This window comes from Bombyx mandarina, chromosome 17 (assembly GCF_030267445.1).
Source record: "Bombyx mandarina strain Sakado chromosome 17, ASM3026744v2".
Lineage (NCBI taxonomy): Eukaryota > Metazoa > Arthropoda > Insecta > Lepidoptera > Bombycidae > Bombyx > Bombyx mandarina.
Window position 1 is genome coordinate 6,783,518 of NC_143223.1, and position 23,853 is coordinate 6,807,370.

Genomic DNA, 23,853 nt, shown 5'->3' on the forward strand with positions numbered 1-23,853 from the left:
TGAATTTGACATAATCGTTCAAGGAAAGAAAGAGATACATTTTGTTGTAGCTGAATGCTAAACATATCAATTTAAAAATGTACCATAACATGGAGCATGGCAACTTGTCTGAAACTCGCAAAATATGGCGTAGTGGTGTCGAGTAAACTTACGTTTTGTATGTGATTATTTTAGTTTATGACGCAAATCGAATAAGATTGAAGTAGTTTAATCGGTTAAGTTTTATGCTAAGTTAAATTTAAGGCATATGATTGCAGTTGTGGTCGTAAACTTGAAGTTAATTTTTTTTCTTTGTGTTTTCCAACATATGTTGGACTACTTTTGTATTCTTAAAAAAACTGTAAATTGATGCTATACAGAATGAGTTTAAGCAGAAAGTTTGAAAGTCTAGGTTCTGGTAGCACTAAAGGAGCGAGAAGCCATTCAGCTCATGGCATTTCCAGAGGTATATCTAGTCCTTCCATGAAAATACCATTACCACCTCGATTATGGATAACAGGTAATTAGTGTCATAATAAAATTGAAAATGCCACAATTTTGTTGCTGATCAATTACATTCCTCGTTTCTTACTAAAATATTCGTGGCTCATTAAATGATAACAATGTTAGTTTTGTGAATTGCTATTAATATAATGAAATATTAGAAAAAATTGTAATATTAATTTGTTATAAACTTTTGTTAGATATAGAAGACGACTCATCAGATGATTTTGATAGTTGTTCGAGAGAAGATGGAGTCTTTACAGCTGAAAGAGCTAGAGTGCGGTCACGCCACAGGGTTCATAAACAAAGATCAGCTAGTGTGCCTATTGGAATATTTTGGGATATTGAGAATTGTCAAGTAAGTTAATTATTGCAATGTTAATAGTTACAGTAATCTGATTATATTAAATATTTTTATCAATATATATCTGGTTAAATTAAAATATATATGAATACTAAGAAGCATATATAATAGATTCAAACTTTGATTTAAACATAGATTCGACGACGACGACGAGATAGACATAGATAGACATAGACGAGCTCACAGCCCACCTGGTGTTAAGTGGTTACTGGAGTCCATAGACATCTACAACGTAAATGCGCCACCCACCTTGAGATATAAGTTCTAAAATCTCAGTATAGTTACAACAGCTGCCCTATCCTTCAAACCGAAACGCATTACTGCTTCACGGCAGAAATAGGCAGGGCGATGGTACCTACCCGCGCGGACTCACCAGGTCCTACCACCAGTAACATCAATGGTGTGTTGTGAAAGACCATATCAAGTGATCTGTGTAATCTAAGATGAAACTTAGTTGTTCATTCAATAGTGAATTTATCAAACCATACTATCAAAGGAAATTCACTCTTATATGGATTCTGCTTGATCTAATTAGAAAGTTTTAATTATTGTTACTGATTATTTCTGTTTATATAAATTTTATTTGGTTTTTAATGTATAACACTTGAGTAATAAAATTAAATGTAATTATCAGATTAATAGCTGCAAGCTATTTTTGTTTTATCATTTTAATTTTTTAATCAATATTACTGGTTTGATTAAAGGTCAACAGTTTATTGTGTTTACTTTGAGCATACATTGTTTGCAATCTGACTGTAGTTAAACTTTGATCTTTGTTATGAAAGAGGATAATAGAAACTAAAGGTGGATTGAAATTTCATATCAGATATTTTTAGCAGTACTAAAATGTAAACATTAAACAAAATTTATTACAGTTAAATAATATATTATGAATACTGCCTATTGAGATGGAGCAAGAGAGAGAAGACTATATTATTAAATAAGGGTGCTCTCTAAAATAACTTGACTCTTCCTAAAATCTATATATTAATATGTAAAGCAAAAACTTTGTATCCCTTTTTACGAAAATTGTGCAGACAGAGGAGTATGAAATTTTCCACACTTATAGAGAATATAGAGAAGAAGTGCACAATGCTAATATTTTTTTAAAATAATGCATAAAAGATACATTAAATCAATAAAGAAAACTTACACTACATACCATGTATTTGACGCACACATGCATGCATACTATTTATTGTCAAACTTTTGTTCTTGGCGTCTTCTCAAATTGAGAATAGATTAAATATTGTTTGCCTTTGTTAATATTTTTTATAGTGTAGTTTTGGAGAAATTTGTGATTATAGAAGTGTAAAATACAATCATAATAGTGTACAAACTTACAATTCCAATTATTTATAGTCGAATTTCGACTACTGCGGGAGATTAGACTTTATGAATTCATAAATTGTGAGAATGTCATGCAGAAATGAAACCTTCTAATTGTATTTTTAATTAGAGTAAATGCAAATAAAAATTATTGGACATATCTGTCAATATTGTTATAGGTACCCCGTGGGTGCTCTGCAATAGATGTTGTAGCAGCAATCCGTGCCAAATTTCTCGCAGGGAGGAGAGAGGCTGATTTTGTGGTAGTATGTGATGTACGTAAGGAGTCTGCGTTTAGATTGCAGGAGTTAAACGATGCGCAAGTAAGTAATGTATTCTAGTCATTACTTTGGGTCTAATCTATTAGTGTCCTCTTCTCAATCGTGTCACTCTTGACAGAGTGGTCGTGATAGTGTTGGAGGGGGCAGACTTGATGCATATCACATTGTCTCACCATCTTTTCCTGCACGAGGCCATTTTACTGAACTCTTTTAGGGGACCTCCAACTGTAATTACTCTACACTGTCTTAGTGGAAACAACAATTACTAAACCAAATTATCATTTAAAATATCATTATGTGTTAAGTTATGCTATTTTAATGTCAAAAATATGATTAAAAACCATAGTAAAAAACTTTGAATCCTTACAATATTCATGGTAAGGAACATGTTATATTAATAATGTTAAAAAACATACTAGATAAGTACAAAAAGTAAGTTTAAAATTTTTCTAGAAAAAAGTCATATCGCCTGCTGAGAATGTCACTTCTTTATCTTCTTTATCTTTTCCCATAGGCGTCGTAAAACGTTTTTTGAGCATGCATAATATCTGTGTACTGCACTCCCCAATAGGCATTTACTGGCGGTGGTCCTGTTGGAAGCCCGCACATTCCATATAGAAGGGTGGATGTCATGTCATGGATCTCATGTCTCAAAGTTGGTGAAGTTACCATTTGATGTTCATGAGCTTCGTGATAACTAGTTTATATCGTTAGCCATATTCTTGTCTAAACACTACCTCCTGTCCCTTCCCTTTTTTTTTAGCTTTGTTTTAGCCCCGTTTAGCCCTTCAATTTATCCACCATTTATTCAACACATTCAATTCATGAAATCATTAAGCATTGTGCTAGCTGATTAAAATTAGTATATTGTTTTAACTACTTTGATTAAATCAAAAGTAGTTAAAACAATATACATATTTCCATTTACAATATACATATATACATAATACCTTAAGGTAACAAATAATGGTATGTTGTGAAAGATTAATTAATATCAAAACAAATCAATTTGAAACAGGTAAGCCTGATTCACGTTTGCGGTACTCAGAAGAATGCAGCTGACGAGAAACTAAGGCAATGTATGCGTCGATTCGGAGAACTACACACCGCTCCGGCGTCGCTATTGTTGATCTCAGGGGATATCAATTTCGCAGCTGACTTGTCAGATTTTAGACATAGGTACTTATGTGTTATCGCCGCTTGAGAAATACGAAACGCTTACGTTCGCTAAGTTATTGCTTGGAAATGAAAGACAAACGATAAGCTTTTTCTGCGTAAATGTAATGTAATATTATCCAGAACATTCTATCTAGTACATCAAGTAAATCAGTTTAATATAAATATAACTTTAACTTTTATAATTCAATTCTGAAATGTTTGCTTTTAAGATGCATTGATTGGCTTGTTAACCTCTTGAGTATTTAATATTTATTATAGTATTTATTTATCAGGAAAAATATGGAAGTAATATTGGTGCATAAACAGAACACATCGATGGCTTTAATAACGTGTGCAACTGCACATTATTGCTTTAATGATCTGACCGTCAACCTGCCCCGAAATCCAAAGGTATAAGGAAGAATACATATTAAATCTATCATGAACTTATGGATTTATATCAAATGGCTTTAAACACAGGATATTACAGAAAAAAAAGAAAAAATATGTGTCATAGAAATGTTTCTACTAAAAACCTTTATTTTATTTATAATGTGAACTTCTAAATGATGGTAGAATAATACGTTAGCTTTTTCTTTCGTTTTTTGTAACTTATTTTTTATTGACTTTAAGACTGATAATTGTCCGATATCATAATTTTATTTATTCTATTTTTAAATTGAATGTAGTATGATGTATATTAGTAGTATATATGTACAATTTGTATATATTTATAAAACAGATGTTAAGTTTTTCGAACGACGACGAAGAAGAACCGACATGTGTGATGCATGTATCGAATCTTCCGATGGACCAAACTCCTGAGAGGGTGTCCCGAAGACTGCGAAGGCTGGCCGATAATTGTGGAGGAAAAGTTCTACGGGTTATGGCGACCACGGCAATGTTACGTTTTCCAACACCGGACCATGCCTCGAGGTGAGCAGTCTATAATCGAAGTTTAATAATACATTCGACTTTAGTCATTAGAATTTTGTAGTTTGACAATCAATTATTCTACATATACCTGTATTTCTTCTTATTCTATCCTACTTAATCGTCGGTAGCCTAAGGAGCTATTTCAACTACGCGTGGACCTGTAGGTGAAGTCACGGGTTCAACCTGATAGAACTTGCTAACCCTGGTTTACTGGTGGTAGGACCTCATCTGAGTCCGCACTGGTAGGTACCACCACCCTGCCTATTTCTGCCGTGAAGCAGTAATGCGTTTCGGCTAGAAGAGCGGGGCAGCTGTTGTAACTATACTGAGACCTTAGAACTTATGTCTCTTTCCTCCCGATCCACTAACGGTGCTTCTAGGTACTTCAAGCACCGGTCACCGTTCTCGTCGAACCCATCGCTTGTGACGAAGGGCTCGACGAGCAAATTAACCCTCAGACACAGCCCACTGAGTTTCTCACCGGATCTTCTCAGTGGCTCGCGTTTTCGATCCGGCGGTAGATTCTGCGAAGCACGGCTTTTGCTAGGGTTCGTGTTAGCAACTTCGTCAGGTTTGAGCCCCGTGAGCTCATCTACTAGTTAAGGTTCCGCTAGAATACCCTCTCCAGGCTACCAGCTTAGGTAGACCTTAGAACTTATATCTTAAGGTGGGTGGCGCATTTACGTTGTAAATATCTATGGGCTCCAGTAACCACTTAACACCAGGTGGGTTGTGAGCTCGTACACCCATCTAAGCCTTAAAAAAAACTCTAGCTCTAGCAAGAGCTGTGCTTCGCCGAATCTACCACCGGAACGGAATCGCGACCCACTGAGATATTCGGCGAGAAACTCGGTGGGTTGTATCTATAGGCTAGTTCGCACGTCGAAGCACATGTATAGGACAATAACTAAAGCTTAACTTTAAAAAATTGACATTTTTTAACAGTCTGGCTTTGTTATTACTTCACTTAACGACAAAAACAAGTCCGCTGTCTAAAAAAATAATTGAAATTGTATCTTCTGTATTATTCGATTCAAAGTTCGAAAAATAGACTAAAAATACTATGATACATGTTAGTCTTTGCCAACCCTATCTAAAATTATACTTAACTCAAAGAGCTAGTAACTCTAATGCCAAGACTAATGTTCAAAGCCCTTTGTTGCACAGAATTGACACTTAACTACAATTTATTATCACTTCGCTTAAACGTTTAGTTAAACATTATTCAATACACGCTGTTAGAGAACGTACTGAATCTGAATTTTATGTACTTTTCTGAATTTGAATGTTTGAATGAAAATGCAGGCCCATCAATTATGTATTCAGTACCTATTATTATTCACAGCCTAACTATTATTCACGGCCTACATAAATAAGTAAACGAAGCGAAATTATTTGTAAAACGGATTTGTGTTTGTGTTTTAATTACTATTTTTATTTATTTATATTAATTAGTTAATTAAGCATAATAGATACCATATCGTGTATGCTTCCTTAAAGGTCGAACTGAGATCGAATTCTGAATTGCGCTGTATTGCGGCGCCCCTGCTATTTAAACCTAAAAATATAAATTACTCATAGCAAGCGGCTGCAATAGGTGACATGAGCACTTGTCGAGTACCTCTCGGGGTTCGGGTTAAGTAAGGACATACGAAATCATAGAATTAGTATACAATTTAAAAAATAAATCCGTAAAAAACTATACAAAAATCAGTCGTTACACCATTACGTTTTATGTAAAATACAAAAATTAACATATTTAATAAATATAATCGAGATGACAATGAAAACGATTGCATTGTTAGCTCTTGGCGTAGACTACACAGCTGATTCATTGAAATTGGACTTCACATTTGAATTTAAATGAGTCTACCCTCGTTTTGTACATATCACAAATCAGCTGAGCGGCAGTTATGCGCGGTCAAACGTTCATTACATCCCACGTCATAATCGAGAAAAGTGGCACGCGTTTTTTAGGTTACGTTACAGAGTAAAACGGTTCACATCCGGATTATTGTCGAATCTTCATTAAATTAATGTTTTGCTAAACGAATGTAACATGTTATTATCCGGGTAAGTCACAGTACATGTCATTGGCTAAATTTGATTTCTAGTGAAGTACCCAATGTAATTAATTATTAGAGGCTTCGAGATCTGTATTTAAAACGTATTTATATATAAAATGTAATTAGTATAAGAACAAAAAAATACCCAGGTCTTTTTACCTTAGGGTAAATTGTTCATTAATTTTGTTAGTCTCAATGGCGGTATCGTTAAAATTTTGCTACTGAATATTTAATTTAAATTATACTTTTGATCACTTGGAAAAGTTTATAATTGAACAGTTTTAGTGATTGGTCGTTCTTATCGAAATCTTTTTTTTTGTACGTTGCTTGTTCAATGATTAATGCGATAATCTCCGTTAGTCATGGCCTCTCCGATGTTTTTTTGTTTTGTTTTCGGTTGGCTACAATCAATAATTTTCATGGGCGCCGATCGCGTTTCTGTTCGTTAGTTTTACGGTTTGCCTTCGGAAATTGCGTGGATGTTTCTCGAATGAAATGAAAAGTAAAATTAATTTAATGCGATTATCATAATCAACAACAGCTGACTTTTGTCGTCTACCTTCGGATGATAATATTGAATCAATTTAACTAAAGACCAAGATATCGATTTGTTCTATTGTTTTTAATTATAAATTCGCAAGTGTTTTGAAAGTATTCGATATGAAACTACTGTAAATTAAATGTAAATATAGAAATTTGTGTATTGCTATCTGCAGAGCCTTGAAGCGTATGGACGGCGAGGATGTTTTCGGTCGGAAAATAAGCACACGCTATGCACGTACCACGATACAGCCGACGTATTCTAGTGATGAAGGCTACAGTACCGCGCCCGCCGCTCTTTCGATACCACGGGCTGCCTTTGTACCACCGGCACACCAGGTAACCCAACATGAACAACGAGATACTGTTTAGAAATAATTTCCCAGTTTTAGCAACGCTATGAGAATGAGCTTTTATAATTGAATATGCAATTTCGAAAAGGGCACATCTCTGAAAATGTAAAATGTTCAGGAAGTGAAAAAAACTGATAATTTTCTGAAGCATTGTAAAATTTAAAATACATATTAACTTTTGAGATATATTTTAGTGTTAATTAGCAATTGAAAATTACTGGAATTATTATAAAATGGGTGTAGGTAGGCCTCAAAACTACAAGTATATGAAAAAACCTATTTAACAAAATATGCGGCATGTGCCCTTTTCGAAATTGCATATTCAATTAAGTGAAATATTTTTATTTACGATTTAATGGTGTTCGATTGGAATAAATATATTCTTGCTTCAATAGTCATAAGAAAACATTGGCTACGTTTTTATTAACACGTTCGACTGCCGTGTAGGCCACCGGTGCCCTACGCGGCGCACTGAAGTAATTATGTCGATTTCTGTTACTAAACGCGCCTGGATTGTCTAACTTTACGGTGGGCAGCGGCTTGGCTCTGCTCCTGGCATTGCTGAAGTCCATGGGCGAAGGTAACCACTTATCATTAGATGGGCCGTATGCTCGTCTGCCTACAAGGGCAATAAAAAAAACTGCCTTCTTTTATTTGTTATCAAAGTATGTTTTAAACTTTTAGTCATGCTTCATTATCTTCGGATTTGTCTTTCACAGAGTCTACTAGATATTCCGGCGCCTTAGTAAGGAGATCGAAGAGAGAAATCGACATAATTATTTCAGTGAGCCATGTAGGACACCGGTGATCGGAGGACAACGAAACTGCTATTAGACTGATAAAATTATATGAGTGCTCACATCAACGTCGAGTTCTATTGCAGCATATTCCTCTTTTTTTAAATTGTTCTTAGTCTTAGTTCAGGCTGTTTGCTTCAAGTCGAGGCTGCTCGACCCGAGTTTGCCTCCAGTGGATACCCCGCTTTATGATAAAAAATTATCGATAGCCGTTTGTTGTGGCTGAGCCAAATGTTTATGTTGTGTCACTTGTTGAGTTTGTCGGCCCAGGTGAGCGTGTCGGCTCAGGAGGCGAGCACGTGTGTGGCCCGCGAGTGGGCGCTGGCCTTAGAGCAGTTGCCGACTCCCACGCCGCCCCCGCTCGAGTTCTGCCCGCCTCCAGCGCCCAAGCCGCGCAAAATAAGGGGCACCCATGGTCAGTATATTCACACCCGGCCTTATTGCGCTCTAAATTGTTGACTTGTAGGAGCAGTAGTGCTTAAGCTTTACCGGTGGTAGGACTTTTTATGAGATGTACATGGCTATGGCCTTCAGGAATCACTTAATACCAGGTGGGCTGTGAGCTTGTCTCTCGTTTTTTTTAAAAAAAAAGCTGCTTCAAGTAACTAAATTGTCTAGGCACTGACCCAAAGGATAGGTAACACAGTGAGAATGAATATTGTTATGCCGTTTACTTAACGTATATTGTATATAAGATAAGATCAACACTACGGGTGGTACAAGGTACAATATAGTTAGAATACACTTCAGTAACTCAGTATAAAGATAGATGGAGGATACCGGAGTCCATAGACATCTACAACGTAAATGCGCCACCCACCTTCAGATATAAGCTCTAAGTTCTCAGTTAGTTACAACGGCTGTCCCATCTTTCAAACCGAAACGTATTACTTGCTTCACGGCAGAAATAGGTAGGGCGGTGGTACCTAACCGTGCGGACTCACATGAGGTCCTACCACCAGTAATTACGCAAATTATAATTTTGCGGGTTTGATTTTTATTACACAATGTTATTCCTTCACCGTGGATGTCAATCGTGAACATTTGTTGAGTACGTATTTCATTAGAAAAATTTGTACCCGCCTGGGGTTCGAACACCGGTGCATCCGGAACACGAATGCACCAGACGTCTTATCCTTTAGGCCAAGACGGTCACAGCACTACCGCATTCCTCAGGATGGACATAAACTCTCGCGCCTACAGTATGTTTTTTTTTTTCCGATAGGCTCTGTTAATCTAGACCGATCGGGTTGTTCGTCGAGTAACAGCGGTGACGACAGCCGTCACCGGGACCACAGTCAAAGCCGGGCTGTCTCGCCCTGGAACTCGTCCGCGAGCTTCAGCGAGCACAGCGAAGGAGAACTGGAGCTCACGGAACTCACCGTCACTAACTTGCCGCCATACGAGCCGACCATTTTACAAGTCAGTACAAAAAAATAGTATAATTTTGGCAACACTTTTCACGATTTAATTTTTTATTTTTTATTGCATAGATGGGTGGACGAGCTCACAGCCCACCTGATGTTAAGTGGGTACTGGAGCCCATAGACATCTACAACGTAAATGCGCCACATCTTGAGATATAAGTTCTAAGATCTCAAGTATAGTTACGATTATTAAATATGAAACGACATGATTTCGTCCATATCTTATTCCTCTTTATTTTTTGGCTCCGGCACGGTTTGTGCATTACCCAGTGTCGAGTAATACTGTTTTTATAATTCGTCGTTTTAATTATTAACAGTTTATGAATAATAAAAAACGAAGGAAACTAATCGCGACATAACATAAATGAATAAAAACGAATTAAGTTTACAAATGAGATGATATGTGATGAAATATAATCTCAGTAAAATGGTGGTCATTTACTGAGACTTTTTCAGTGGACTTTTTGGAGGATCCTTAGAAGTTACGTCCAGCGGTTTCGTTTCATTTTCCCACAATTATGCACTTTCACAGATTCTAAATAGTCCATAAACACCGTCATTACACATTTAAACCTGAAGAAACACTAAATAGACTATAAAACCAATCACGCAACTTCACTCGTTGCGTTCCCGCCAAAAAGTCTGCAAAAAGTTCATGTCAATAATATGATTTTGAATTACATAATTGGTCGAATTTTGAATTCATGGTCTGAGTATATTAATAATATTAGACTGAAATGAAATAGTAGAGCAATTAGCAATTATCAAACATGGTGCTTTTGTCACAATTACCACCAAGATAATGTGTTCGATCCTTAAAAAAAATATTGAAATTTGTATGTTGTACCATTTCAATGTTATTGTTTATGGGCAAAATTCCCAAAGATAGTCAACTATCATAAACGTATATAGTTATGGTACTCATTTTACCCATTTAAAATTAATGAAAAGGAGACCATATGCAGAATAATGTTAGTTAGCTGTCATGTACTTAGTTTGATGCTTCCGTTTGCTGAGAAATACATAAAACTATTGCATGTACAGTAAAGCTATGTAGTTTATTTCGCCTTTCTTCAATGAAGCTTCTTCAGGACAGGTTGTATGTAATATGAACATTTTGGTTTAAAAATATGACGGTAAATCAAATCGTTAAAGTAAATATTGTTATTAGTTATGCATAGTTATATTATGCTCGCTGACGTAAAATTCTCAGATAAATATTTAAAAATAACGAAAACATGAATAAATGCTCTAGCAATTTACTATCGTTTTAAATAATGCATTTTGTTTATTCTTTTGCGAACTGCAGCTCGTACCGCATGCCAATCTGAATTCCCCGGTTAGTAAATACCCGAAATAAATTATACACTTTTTAGTTTTTTTTTTTTTGCACTCGCCCAGATGCTCTTTCGAGAATCCGTCTGTTGATTTTTATTTTAAACGCAGGCTATTTAAACTCGCTGACAATCTCGGGGTACAAGATAAAGTAGATTTCTTAAAGCTGAATAACATGATGATAATTTTTCAAATATAAGCCATTATTGAAAAGGCCACCGACGCTTCCTAATTTAAGAAACGTAGGGTTGTTACGATGTTTTATCATAGGGTGAACATTTCAAAGAGTACTAATGCGATGTTCTCGCCTGCTTGCATTCTGAAAACTGTTTGCGTAAATCGGCCTCCACATGCACATAGGTTCTGTAAAAATTTCCCGACGAACTGAAAGTTCTTTTTTTTTATTGCTTAGATGGGTGGCCAGCTCCCAGCCCACCTGGTGTTGTGGTTACTGGAGGCCATACACTACAACGTAACCGCGCCACCCACCTCGAGATAAAAGTTCTAAGGTCTCAGCATAGTTCAACGGCTGCCCCACCCTTCAAACTGAAACGCATTACTGCTTAACGGCAGAAATAGGCAGGGTGGTGGTACCTACCCGTGCGGACTCAGAAGAGGTACTACCACCAGTCAAAGTTAACTAGTAATATTTTTCGCAACAGGAAATGTTAACACAGCTGCTGAAGCAGTACGTGCCGGTGGTCCGCGTGTCGGTGTGGTCGGGCGGGGAGGGTCCGCTGGCGACGGTCGTGCTGCGCTCGGAGTGGGACGCGCGGCTCGCGATCGCGCGCGTGCACAAGCGCCGCCTCGACAACCAGTGGACCGGGCGCCGGCTCGAGCTGTCCCTGGGCAGGCCCTCCCCCGCGCCCAACCTAGACGTTCTGCGCGCTCGGCTTCGCGCCATCCTCCTCGACCAAAAGAACCACGCCTTGCCGCTCCTCCGCCTCCGTGACGCGTACGCCAGCCGTCACTGCTGCGCCCTGACCACCTCCGATATCGCGAAAGTCAAGGACACGGTCGTCATCCACGAAGGTTTCGGCAGAATGGTTCAGTTGGTGGATTTGACGCCGGTCACCAGCGCCGAAATGGAGGAGGCTCCCTGGAAATGTCACATCCACGCGTCCATGAGTACGGGACAAGAGGACGGAAGTCGCATATTGCAGCCAGTTTACGTGGAGATATCGGCGTTGGCAAAAAACGTTCAAACGTTATTGGAGAATCACGGTGGAATTTTGCCATTGTTGAGTTTCGTCGAATGTTACGAAGCTACATTTCCAGCGTTGCTTTGTGACCCGCGCAGGGGTGTAGCTTTGGAGTTGTTGCTGCGAAGCGCCCCAATGTTCGAAGTCAAAGATATACCATCGCGCCACCTCACTTGGCGGACTACGACCGTCGAAACCCCTCCAGAGAACACAAATCGCAGTGAGTATTACAACTGTTCAATGTTTTCATTGTTCTTGCGTAAATTGAGCAATAATTCGAATTCTCTGAATTAAAAATTGAAGCATTGTACATTATATTAACTTCATCACAGCTACGCACTTCTTGAATCATTCACTTCATCAACGAGGGTTAACTGGAAGAGAATGCCTGCATGGCGTCAAGTTCGCCTTTGTACAATATTTTTGTGCAATAAAGAATTTTCTATCATTCATTCATTATAACTGCCAAAGCATAAGTATTTAATTACAAATATGTGATAATTTCGCAGGCGAAAGTTCCCGTTCAAGTGGTGATCGAGATCGACCGCGGACAGCGCCGGCGCTGGAGCCGATGCTGGCGTTGTTCGAGCGTGAACTCGTGGATTTACTGCGCAACGCTCCGCGCTGTTCCATCCCGTTCAGCAAGTAAGTAACAAAGCGTATATATATGATATATGATACAGGGTGATACAAAAGTATATAATATGATACAGGGTGTTCCGAAATACAACTGACAATAAAAACGGCTGGTATAATAGCCGGCAAACTTCTTGAGCATTTGTTGACGTAGTGGGGGTAAGTTTGCGCATGGTACACTCACGTGCAAAAACATTATTTACTCTGCGTCATAATGCAATTAAATTATTAAAATCAACATATGTATTTTTTTATATATTTATCAGAACATCAACAAATAATATAGGTTAATAATTGTAATAATTTAATCTTGGGGTAAAATAGATATTCCTTCTATTAAGTCAAAACTAGAGCTGTTGCCAGGTCTTGGTTCAGTTGAAGCGAAGCTGGTATTTGTATATTTTTTTTTCGTTATCATAATCTTGACCATCATCATCATCACTGTTTTCATCACCCGAGTCGCTATCATCGTGATGAGTCGACATAGGGCTCATCGGTGTAGTTTACAACTCGGTCGATTCGGTCTTCTTTTTTGTCTATAATTAATTATTTTTTGAAGATATTCGATTCGTAGTAATCGAATGTTACTTTTTTCAATTACCAGCTTCCGATTATTTTCTGTTCTTTTTTTCCATCTAAAGCCTAGCTCTTTCATAATTCGTCGTAAGCTTCATTCCGAGCCATTAAAATTTATATCTTCTTTAAAATTTTCGAAGCCTTTCTACGGTACGGAGTTTCGCTGCTTGTTATGTAGTTATTATGATTACATCTTTTTATTACAGATTGAACGAAACTATCCATTCCGGTAACTTTCTTCTTCCCTGATCTTTTCTTACCCGGAGTCCGAAACACGGCGAGCAAGCCAGAGCCTTTAGCTTCCTTAATAATGCACCTAACAGTCCTCACTGATGGTTTTGTTACTTCCGAAGTCTGTTTTAATTTTTGTTTTATTTTATAATAAAGCAATATACGTCGTACACAATTTTTCTACTCTTTCTTTTGAATACCACACCGGTTTGTCGCGGCATAGTGTATGTTTTATGAAAAATCAACAAACACTCAACAAATAGCAATGGCAACAAAGTCCACAAGTAATTATAACAAATAACTTAACGATTAATAACGATAGACTTTAATAATATAATAACTTTCCACTGTACGCAAGCGTACTTTTGGGAGCAAGCGGAATGAGGGCGCGGTGCGGGACGCAAGGTTCGACTGATCTACCAATAACGCGCTCGATACGATTTCCCCTGCCGTCGCGCCTCACCCTCACCACCAAAGTGATCTAAAATTCGGTTCTGCGCAGTCAAGGTCATTTGCTCAAGATGTTTGCCGGTTACTATACCGGTGGCCGTTGATGTTTCTCCTCTAGATGAGTAACGGCTTCTACCCAGGTGATGTTTGTTCGAGCTCAGTGACATTCCAACATCGATTCAAATCGAGGGGTTATTTATTTATTACATTTATTTATACAAGCTATTTATTTGGTTTAAGTGACATTTCCTGACTGATACGCCAAGGTTTTTCACACGTATGATCTATTACAACGAATTTACAATATAATTCTATGAAACGTTAACATTGCGTGAGCACTAAAAAAAAGCACTGTCTTCCTTTTTACGGAATTAGGCCATTTTGTGATGGTTATAGCAATTATAACTTCTTTTATACAAACAAATGTAATCAGTGCGAAACAATTCATGAAACGTAGCGTAATATTTACAATAAATATATTAGTGAATTTGTGTTACATAAATTACTTTCAACTAATATAAACAAATATCATTATACAGTCTGATAATAGATGGTGCCTACAACATGATTTGTATAAACAATTACAATACTTATGCAAATTATTATTGTTAATTATAACATAATTTATTATTAATATTTATGTTTATTAATATTTGAGCATCTTGGCTGAAATTTGTGTGTATTTAAACAATAAATTAAACATGTTCTGAATATTTTCATATCAAAACAGTGTCTAATAAACATGAAATATGGTAGAATAACAGTTTCGTGTTACTAATTACAAATAAATAATAACATACAATAAACTTAACTATAAATCGTGTTAATTATTGTCAATAATGGCGGCTTGCGTGATATTGATAGCAGAATTCTTGCAGACTGTTAATTTTGAGAATGTTAAATGAATTGAAAATATTTCATTGCCGTTTCAGCTTCGAGAATGGAATGAACATTGAAAAATATTAAGATTCACCCAATTTCAGCCCCGTAACCTTGCCTTCGGTGAACCTAGTATAATCCGAAGTGGTCGTGGTCTAACGGATAAGACGTCCGGTGCATTCGCGTTGAGCGCGATGCACCAGTGTTCGAATCCCGCAGGCGGGTACAAATTTTTCTAATGAAATACGTACTCAACAAATGTTCACGATTGACTTCCACGGTGAAGGAATAACATCGTGTAATAAAAGTGAAACCCGCAAAATTATAATTTGCGTAATTACTGGTGGTAGGACCTGTTGTGAGTCCGCGCGGGTAGGTACCACCGCCCTGTCTATTTCTGCCGTGAAGCAGTAATGCGTTTCGGTTTGAAGGGTGGGGCAGCCGTTGTAACTATACTGAGACCTTACAACTTATATCTCAAGGTGGGTGGCGCATTTACGTTGTAGATGTCTATGGGCTCCAGTAACCACTTAACACCAGGTGGGCTGTGAGCTCGTCCATCCATCTAAGCAATAAAAATATATAAAAAAAACGTGTCACGCAGTGCTCAGTTTACGCGGTAAAAAAAACCACAGATTATATAAACGAGAGATTATATATATGGACGAGCCACACATCTAAGCAATAAAAAAATAAAAAAAAATCCCTTGAAATGAATAACAGTAGCTAGGGAAAATAATTTAAGACTCAGGTGTTCCTTGCACTGATATTGGTTTTTTTTTATTAATTTGTTCGTAATTAGTGTATATTTTACCTCTCGACGACGACGCAACTGTGAGATTACCTCGTTTGACGACTAATACGAGATATCTTCCAGTTTTCTACAAATTTTATTTCAATACAGCGAATTCATCGCCAGTGTACAGAGAACCAGATTTAATTGTGTACTTCAGCTGTTAAAAATATATTTTATTGTCTTATGCATTCAATTAATCGGCAGATCCTTTTGATATAATCGGTTTCTATAATTGAAAACAAACTTTTTTTTTCTACTTTGTACTTATTTATACCTTATGCCAGCCACTAGTTGAGGTCGGCACAGCGCATTTTTTTATTCTATTCTATCAGCCGTCATCTCAACGCTCACTCGTCTTTCTCTCATATCGTCATTCAAACACTCCATCCATGTCTTCTTCGGTCAATCTCTTCCCTCTGTATCTTGCACTATGCGACAGTCCCAACCCATTGACCTTATCATAAAAAGAGTAACTCAAAATAAGCCAATAATATAAATAACTAAAACTTAACCGAAAAGAAACAACAACAATAGTATATATGATTTATTTTTGTATGACAGACTGATCCCGGCTTTTCATCATCATTTTGGGAGGCAGTGCCGCGTCGCCGATTACGGATTCACGAAGTTGCCGGATTTATTAGCAGCTCTCGGCAATACTATAGTTGTACGTATATAAACAAATATTCTATTATGATTAATCTGTTGTCGAATTTTTAAAGTGAAACTTCTTTAGAATCGTGATTTTAAACTCGATGAAACGAAAAATAAGTCCATAGAAAGTTTTATTTAATACAGCGCCATCTATGAGATTTTTTAATACTAACGTGTGTATGAAACATCTTGCAGTGAATTTTAATTTAGGATTATGCGTGTAGTTAAAATATCAATTCACAGAAGGCGCTACCTCATACTATAAAATATGATTTACAATTATTCACTAATGACAAAATTTTACATATACTTCGACATTTAGGATAGTTGTATTTTAATTTTTGAAGGTTTCACTTCTACCACGTGTGAATTGCACACATCGACGCTTGAAAGGCAAACGTGACTAAGCGACAATAACTGCTTTGTAGATACATGATAGGCAATAACCATATTCGATGCGCAAAAAAAATATATTTCTAGGTCTATTAAAATTATTTCAATCCTACCGCTAGATTCGGTAAAATATATTTTTTTTCAGGTATTTCAACTTTAAATTAGTCTTAGTGTAAAGTTCACGCATTGTCGCTTAGTCACGTTTGCCTTTCAAGCGTCGTCATGTATTTTTTTTATTTGGTTTTACATGAACGTAATCCCGCATTAGGTTCTCGGCTCGGGTTCATCGCGCGTCATAACTCTCTCGGCGGCAGCTCAAAGCCGTCGCTGGACGTCGGACTTGGTGAAAATTCTGAAAACTGCCCCCGGTCGTTCGGTTCCGCCTCAAGATATTCCCGGACTGTTCCACACCGCGTTCGGACGGGCCTTCGCGCCGGCTGACTACGGGGTGTGTACGCTGGCGGAACTGATGTGTCGAGTGAGCGCCCACGCTGTCACCACGGCGCTGGACGGGTCGGTGGCCCTGCCGCGGCGGGCTCCCACTCCTGAAGAACGTGCCAGAACCGTGCAGTTCGCTATGCAGGTAAAATATATACAAGCCATAGTAGCATCACTCAATAACTCTAAAACGCGATATCGACTTTTTATTTATTGCTATGATGGGTGGACGAGCTCACAGCCCACCTGGTGTTAAGTGGTCACCGGAGCTCATAGACACACTACAACGTAAATATGCCACCCGCCTTGAGATATAAGTTCTAAAGTATAGTTACAACGGCTGCCCCACCCTTCAAACCGAAACGCATTACTGCTTCACGGCTAAAATAGGCAGGGCGGTGGTACCTACCCGTGCGGACTCACAAGAGGCCCTACCACCAGTCTGAAACTCTAAAACGCGATCTCGTCATTTGATGTTTGGAAGAAATAATAATAATATAACTCTTTATTTGACACAGTATGTACAGAGTAAGCATATAACACAAATAATAGACGGTGACATAAATTGGTGGCCTTATCGCTGAAAGCGATCTCTTCCAGGCAACCTTGCAGGGAGAGGAATAAGCAAACTAGCATGGACGGTGCTATATCTTAATAAACTTACATAAAATATATATACTTATATACACATGTGAAAAATAAATACAATATAAGATAGACTTACAATTAAATATAAATAAATACTAAAAATATGTTTCTTGGATATCCACGAGCACACATATAAAAGCACACAGCATAAAAGAATGCTGTAAAACACCTTCATTCGTAAAGTCGAAGTATTAATCATTATATTTTATAACTACTGACACAGCCTTCAAATGGAAACGCATGTCATGTCATCCTACCTACTCCAGATCAGTCTGGAGTAGGATGGTGGTTTGCAACGATAATAAGATCAATACCTTTCTCAGCCATGATTTATCAGTTGCTTGTATATTGGTATATATTTTTCACAATATCAATAACTATGTATACAGTAAAAGCTCCTTATTCGCGGTTCTTTCATTCGCGTTTTCTCTACAACTTGTACAAAGGCAAACTTAACGCCATGCAGGCATTCTCTTCCAGTTAATCCTAGTTGATGAAGTGAATGATTCAAGAAGTGTGTAGCTGTGATAAAGTTAATAAATACATGGCAATATTTTAAAGAATTCTAGTAGACGTGAGTGAAATTAAACAGTAATAACAGTAGGTTATAATGACATTACTAAAATAAATGCACTTCGTTACAAAAATTGTGATCGAGTAATATATTTTTAAGAGGCAAATAAAATTGTTAATGCGACTGCTGCAGACTGATACAGTCTGAATTGAAGGAGCCTTTAAAAACTGCCAAGAGAAAATTACAAAATTCTTCAAACCGTTGCCTAAGCCTTAAGAAAATTAATGAACATGTTCAAAAATCGACTTTTTTATATATTTGTTTTTTTTTTATTATTTTGTCACCTAGGAACGTATCCCCTATAATCCCATACAAATTACCATTCCCTATTCGCGGTTTCTGTATTCGCGACATATTTATGGAAAATAACCCCGCGAATAAAGAGCTTTTACTGTACTCACTTAACTATTGGTATAACATCTAATCTTACCATACATCATAAACTGATGGTAGGACGTCTTGTGAGTCTGCACGGGTAGATACCACCACCCAGCCTATTTCTGCCGTGAAGCAGTAATGCGTTTCGGTTTGAAGGGCGAAGCAGCCGTTGTACTGTTCAAAGTGAGACCTGACAACTCATGTTTCAAGGTGGGTGGTGGCATTCACGTGGTAGATGTCTATGGGCTCCGTTAACCACTAAAAAAAGATGTATGGTGTCGTGGGACACCGGATAGGAACGAAGTTCCTTATTATAAAAATATTAATTTTAAGTTCTATTCGAGGTATAAATAAAATAAAACTGGAGGTTTCGCAACAACCCACGGTCATTCGGTAACGTGCGAACTTATTGTGGTACACTTCATTCACGGTTGTTTGCATAAGAGTTAGTGCATTGCGCAAACGAACGCTCTGAGATCGTGGTCAATGAATGATAAAAACTATTTTATTTTATGTACGTTATTACAAAGTTAAGTCGTATACTGTGTGCATTACTAATAAAAATCTTACGTTACGGACGTTTTTTTCCGGTTAGGGTAACCCTCCACATCGTCCCATAAGGAACTTCGTTTCACAAAAAAAAAACTGCGTGTCCGCTTCAAGAGGACTAGTGACATTGGTGTCGATGATCTGGTTCCAGGCGGTAGAACTGTTATGCTACACGCCCAACCTCCGCATGGAGTTCTCGCGCTTGGTGCCCGCGTACCACGCGCACTTCGGCCGCCAGCTGCGCGTGGCCCACTACGGGTGCGTCAAGCTCGCCGAGCTGCTGGAGCTGGTGCCGGAGTCGCTGTGCGTGCACGCCGAGCCCGCCGGCGAGAGGACGGTGCGGCTGGCGGCGCGGCTGGCGCGGCCGGTGGTGGCGCAGCGACTTCGCGCCATCACGCCCGTCTCGTTTTCCGCCTTCGCCGCCACGTACGCCAGTCATTTTGGAGCCCCACCACAGGTAGGCCAAGCCGCTCGAGTTTTATTAGAAACTCCGTCCATATGCGTAATTTTTGGAAGACATATATTATTATTTTTTTTTATTTTTTTTTATTACTTAGATCAGTGGACGAGCTCACACCATCCTGGTGTTAAGTGGTTACTGGAGCCCATAGACATCTACAACGTAAATGCGCCACCCACCTTGAGATATAAGTATAAGTATGAGATATAAGTTCTAAGGTCTCAATATAGTTATAACGGCTGCCCCACCCTTCAAACCGAAACGCATTGCTGCTTCACGGCAGAAATAGGCAAGGTGGTGGTACCTACCCTACAAAGTAGACCTTTTTTTTGGACGTTCGTTGTAGCGGCTTGAGGTTTCCAGGCGGACATGTTGTCGGCGTCGACACTGGAGGGCCTGGTGTACGCGGCTGGCGGGTGCGTGGAGGCGGGCACCGTGGTTGGCCCGGGCGCGGCGCCGCACTGGGCGTCAGGCGCGCTGCTGGCGTGCGCGGCCCTCAGCGCCGATCGCAGCATCGCCCGCGCCTCCACCGAGGAGTACTTCGCGGCCGCGTGTCGCCGCCTGGGCGCCGAGCTCGAGCTGCGACGCCTGGCGCTGGCCGGCGTGCTGGTGGTGGACGAGACCGGCCGGGAGCGCCGCGTGCGGCTGGCGGCTCCGTGGCGCGTCGTGTGGAGGCTCGCTCAGATCATCGCGGACCGCGGTCAGCCCCTCGCTCCGCTCGACATCTTGGTCGACTACACGCGAAAATATGAACCCGTGTTTCCGGCTGCTGATACTGGTTAGTCGTTTTGTTTTGGACACATACAGTTGCGATTTTGCTACATGATATTTTTTTTTGTCACAAATGTTATATTTTATATGGTAGTTGATATATCTATAGTTCCGACGATACCGCAATCGTGCTGCCATCTCCCGGGAATCGTGCTGCGTTTCGTTTAGCTACCAAACTAATGTCCGTCTCCGACAGATATATAATTAACCGTGCTCACAATGTCGGTGCAGGGCTCGAAGGCGTCGTGGACTTCATGCGTCAGTACATGGAGATCTTCACGGAGGGCGGCGGGCGGTGGTCGCTGAGCGCGGGCGTGGCGGTGGCGCGCTGCCGGGACGCGCCGCGCGTGCAGGAGGACTACTCCGTGCACGACACGCCACCAGGACAAAAAGTAACTAATGGCTCCTTGAATTTCCCCTTGCCTGTCTCTCTATAGATCCTCGATCCTCAAGTTCACGTCTTAGTCGGACATGTGCATTTTCGGACATTTTAAAGTCGTCGTGGCCTAAAGGATAAGACGTCCGGTGCATTCGCGTTGAGCGATGCACCGGTGTTAGAGTCTCAGGCGGGTACCAATTTCTCTAATAAAATACGTACTGAACAAATGTTCACGATTGACTTCCGCGTTGAAGGAATAACATCGTGTAATAAAAGACAAATCCGCAAAATTATAATTTGCGTAATTACTGGTGGTAGGACCTCTTGTGAGTCCGCGCGGGTAGGTACCACCACCCTGCCTATTTCTGCCGTGAAGCAGTAATGCGTTAACCACAAAAGCAATTAAAACTAAAATATGCACGTTTCGATATTAAAGGTTTTACTTTTGATAGTTTGACAATTGATTATTGATGAGATAACTGTAGATATAATAATGATTATATAGCACCAATGATAAGGTATCATTTGAAATCTCAAAGGACCTACGTATATTATGTAGGTCATACTCGCTTTAAAAAAAATGGTGAAATTATTGTCCGGAAAAAAATATGAATTTTTGAGCATTCATATTTTTCGAAGTGTAGCTTCCCAGTTCATATCAGTCGAAAATAGTTGTTCTAACAGCTACCTGTATCTGCACAAGAAACATCACGGTTGCAGGCACGTTAATTTATCTATAGACTAATATTTCAATTCTGCCGCGTATGAACTACATTTTCATTTTCGGCTTATTAATATGTAATGCAAATCATGTTGTATTTCCAAAGGGTTCCAGGGTATTCGAGTCTCCCAAAACAAATATTTGGTGCTCTCCGCCGGCTAGCGCACTGCCGGCACCATCGGCGCTGCTTAATCAAGAAAACAAACGTAGGTTATCATTTTCTTTACAAGCACAGGTCTTATTAAAATTATTAGTATTATTAATTATTAGTATTATTAACATAAAAGTTATTTTTTATTTATTTATCAGGTCGCACCCGCCTAGCGGCGCAGTTCGACGCTTCATAATTCCATTCCCACCTGTGCCACGAATTAAAATGCATTCCTTTTACATTTTATGAACGCGATCGTACGAGTGCCCGTGTTGACCGGAAATTAGCTTTGAAACTCAGGGTCGCAACGAATTTTAACAACTAGACTTAGTAAGTGTCCTATAAAATGTGATGTATGTAACAATAATGTTTTAGATCGTGTATATTTTTGTGTGTTTTATTTAGATTAAGAATAGAGGCATTCGTTAAATGTTATATCCATTACATATTCTATTTACAATGTTCAAACGTTGATATATTATATGAATAAATCTATAAGATATCACAAACTATCAATAGATCAATATTGGACTGTTTGAATACTTGTTTTTATTATAAACTTTTTTTATTTATTGACCACTCATGATATATTTTTTATTTATTTTCCAATATAATTATTTTAAGTCTTAGTCATTCTTGTTACTTGATATTGATTGCATTTCATGTGATAATTGAATGAAATGTAATCAATATTTAGATTTTACCTTTTGACATTTTTATATGCTATTTATTATACATAAATTATAGGTTTAAACAAGCAACGAAGGACTGAAATATGCCTACAATGTTATAATCAAGAAAGGTTTTGTTTCTATTGTTTATTTACCGATATTGATATGTATAATTAAATAATTTGTATTGCAAGTACAAATAAATATAATAATATTCTTCAAACGAAATATGTTAAGGCGCACATATCATTTACAATTTGAGGCTCAAAATTGTATTAGGCATAGGGAATAAGTTTATATGAAAGCATATTATTAAGGAAGTGCTTGTAACATTTTTCGAATGCTAATTTTAAGTACAATAATCATACAATATTGTTAATTTTGTATTTGATGTTTTATCTATCGGATACGTGATCTCGATTCTATATTGGTGTACGTACGGTTTGGCTTTACTTGTTTTCGATTTAAAATTATATGTGGTTATTAATGTAATGAATGATTTATCGGCTCATGTAAATTTCACTCGAATTGATAATTTTTATAACAAGTTTACATGATTTTACTAAGATGTTGGAAACATTTTAATTTGATGAACGCGGAGTCTTGATGTAAGAAGTACGAGTATATATTATCTTAACGTACTAGTTAAATGAGTCGACTAGTATCAAAGCCGGCAATGTGACTTGTGGATAATTATTGGTAAATCAGAAAAACGAATTATTGACTTTGTATTCCATTGGCAGTCACAAAACTCTTCTGAACGACATCTTAGATAAATAACAGGTTAAGTATTTACCTTTATTTAATGCAGGTTTTGAACCGTATTCTTTGAAGGAGACGATTATATCCAAATCAATCTGTATTGAAATATCAATAAAAATTTTTTGTCCAAATGCACAGATTGCCACCTTTGATAATAGACGACTCAAATGTCAATTTAAATGATTTTAACATATTGTCGTGGGTGTGAGCCCACTTGTCAGAATTAAAATCCAAAGTGCAATGTTTTTACGTTAGTGTAAATAATGAAATGTAATTTGATAAGTATAAAGTTCCACATTAATAGCACACAGCGAATGGGATGTATGATTACAATATGCATTTTGAATTTTGCCAAAGGATAATAAAATATATGTATGTATGATTAAGACATTATTACAAAGCAGAAAATAACAAATCGAAAATCTTCAAATGGATATCGATATTCTAAATTTTATAAGTTCTTGT

General features: G+C 38.1%; 1 protein-coding gene across 2 annotated transcripts; it reads left to right on the forward strand.

Annotated features, from left to right (window-relative positions):
- Nucleotides 1–38: 38 nt before the first annotated feature.
- Marf1 (meiosis regulator and mRNA stability factor 1-like protein) lies at nucleotides 39–23,760 on the forward strand. Of its 2 annotated transcripts, XM_089734111.1 has the most exons (19): nucleotides 39–499; nucleotides 684–841; nucleotides 2,356–2,499; nucleotides 3,476–3,636; nucleotides 3,909–4,026; nucleotides 4,358–4,551; nucleotides 7,334–7,496; nucleotides 8,578–8,722; nucleotides 9,533–9,729; nucleotides 11,044–11,073; nucleotides 11,732–12,491; nucleotides 12,781–12,916; nucleotides 16,401–16,506; nucleotides 17,155–17,469; nucleotides 19,625–19,930; nucleotides 20,297–20,711; nucleotides 20,936–21,096; nucleotides 21,911–22,010; nucleotides 22,114–23,760. In XM_089734111.1, exons 1-19 carry the CDS (start codon nucleotides 349–351, stop codon nucleotides 22,149–22,151), a joined length of 3,798 nt encoding a protein of 1,265 aa, XP_089590237.1. In that variant the 5' UTR covers nucleotides 39–348; the 3' UTR covers nucleotides 22,152–23,760. The 2 variants fall into 2 exon arrangements, with proteins under 2 accessions (XP_089590237.1, XP_089590238.1); XM_089734112.1 differs by lacking the exon at nucleotides 11,044–11,073.
- The last annotated feature ends 93 nt before the right edge of the window (nucleotides 23,761–23,853 follow it).

What these genes read in the sequence shown, in the direction of transcription:
- Marf1 (XM_089734111.1), top strand. Translation starts at nt 349, where the DNA reads ATGCTATACAGAATGAGTTTAAGCAGAAAGTTTGAAAGTCTAGGTTCT. An exon ending in ACACCGGACCATGCCTCGAG is followed by an intron (nt 4,552 to 7,333) that starts GTGAGCAGTCTA and finishes TGCTATCTGCAG; the next exon opens with AGCCTTGAAGCGTATGGACG. An exon ending in ACGAGCCGACCATTTTACAA is followed by an intron (nt 9,730 to 11,043) that starts GTCAGTACAAAA and finishes TGCGAACTGCAG; the next exon opens with CTCGTACCGCATGCCAATCT.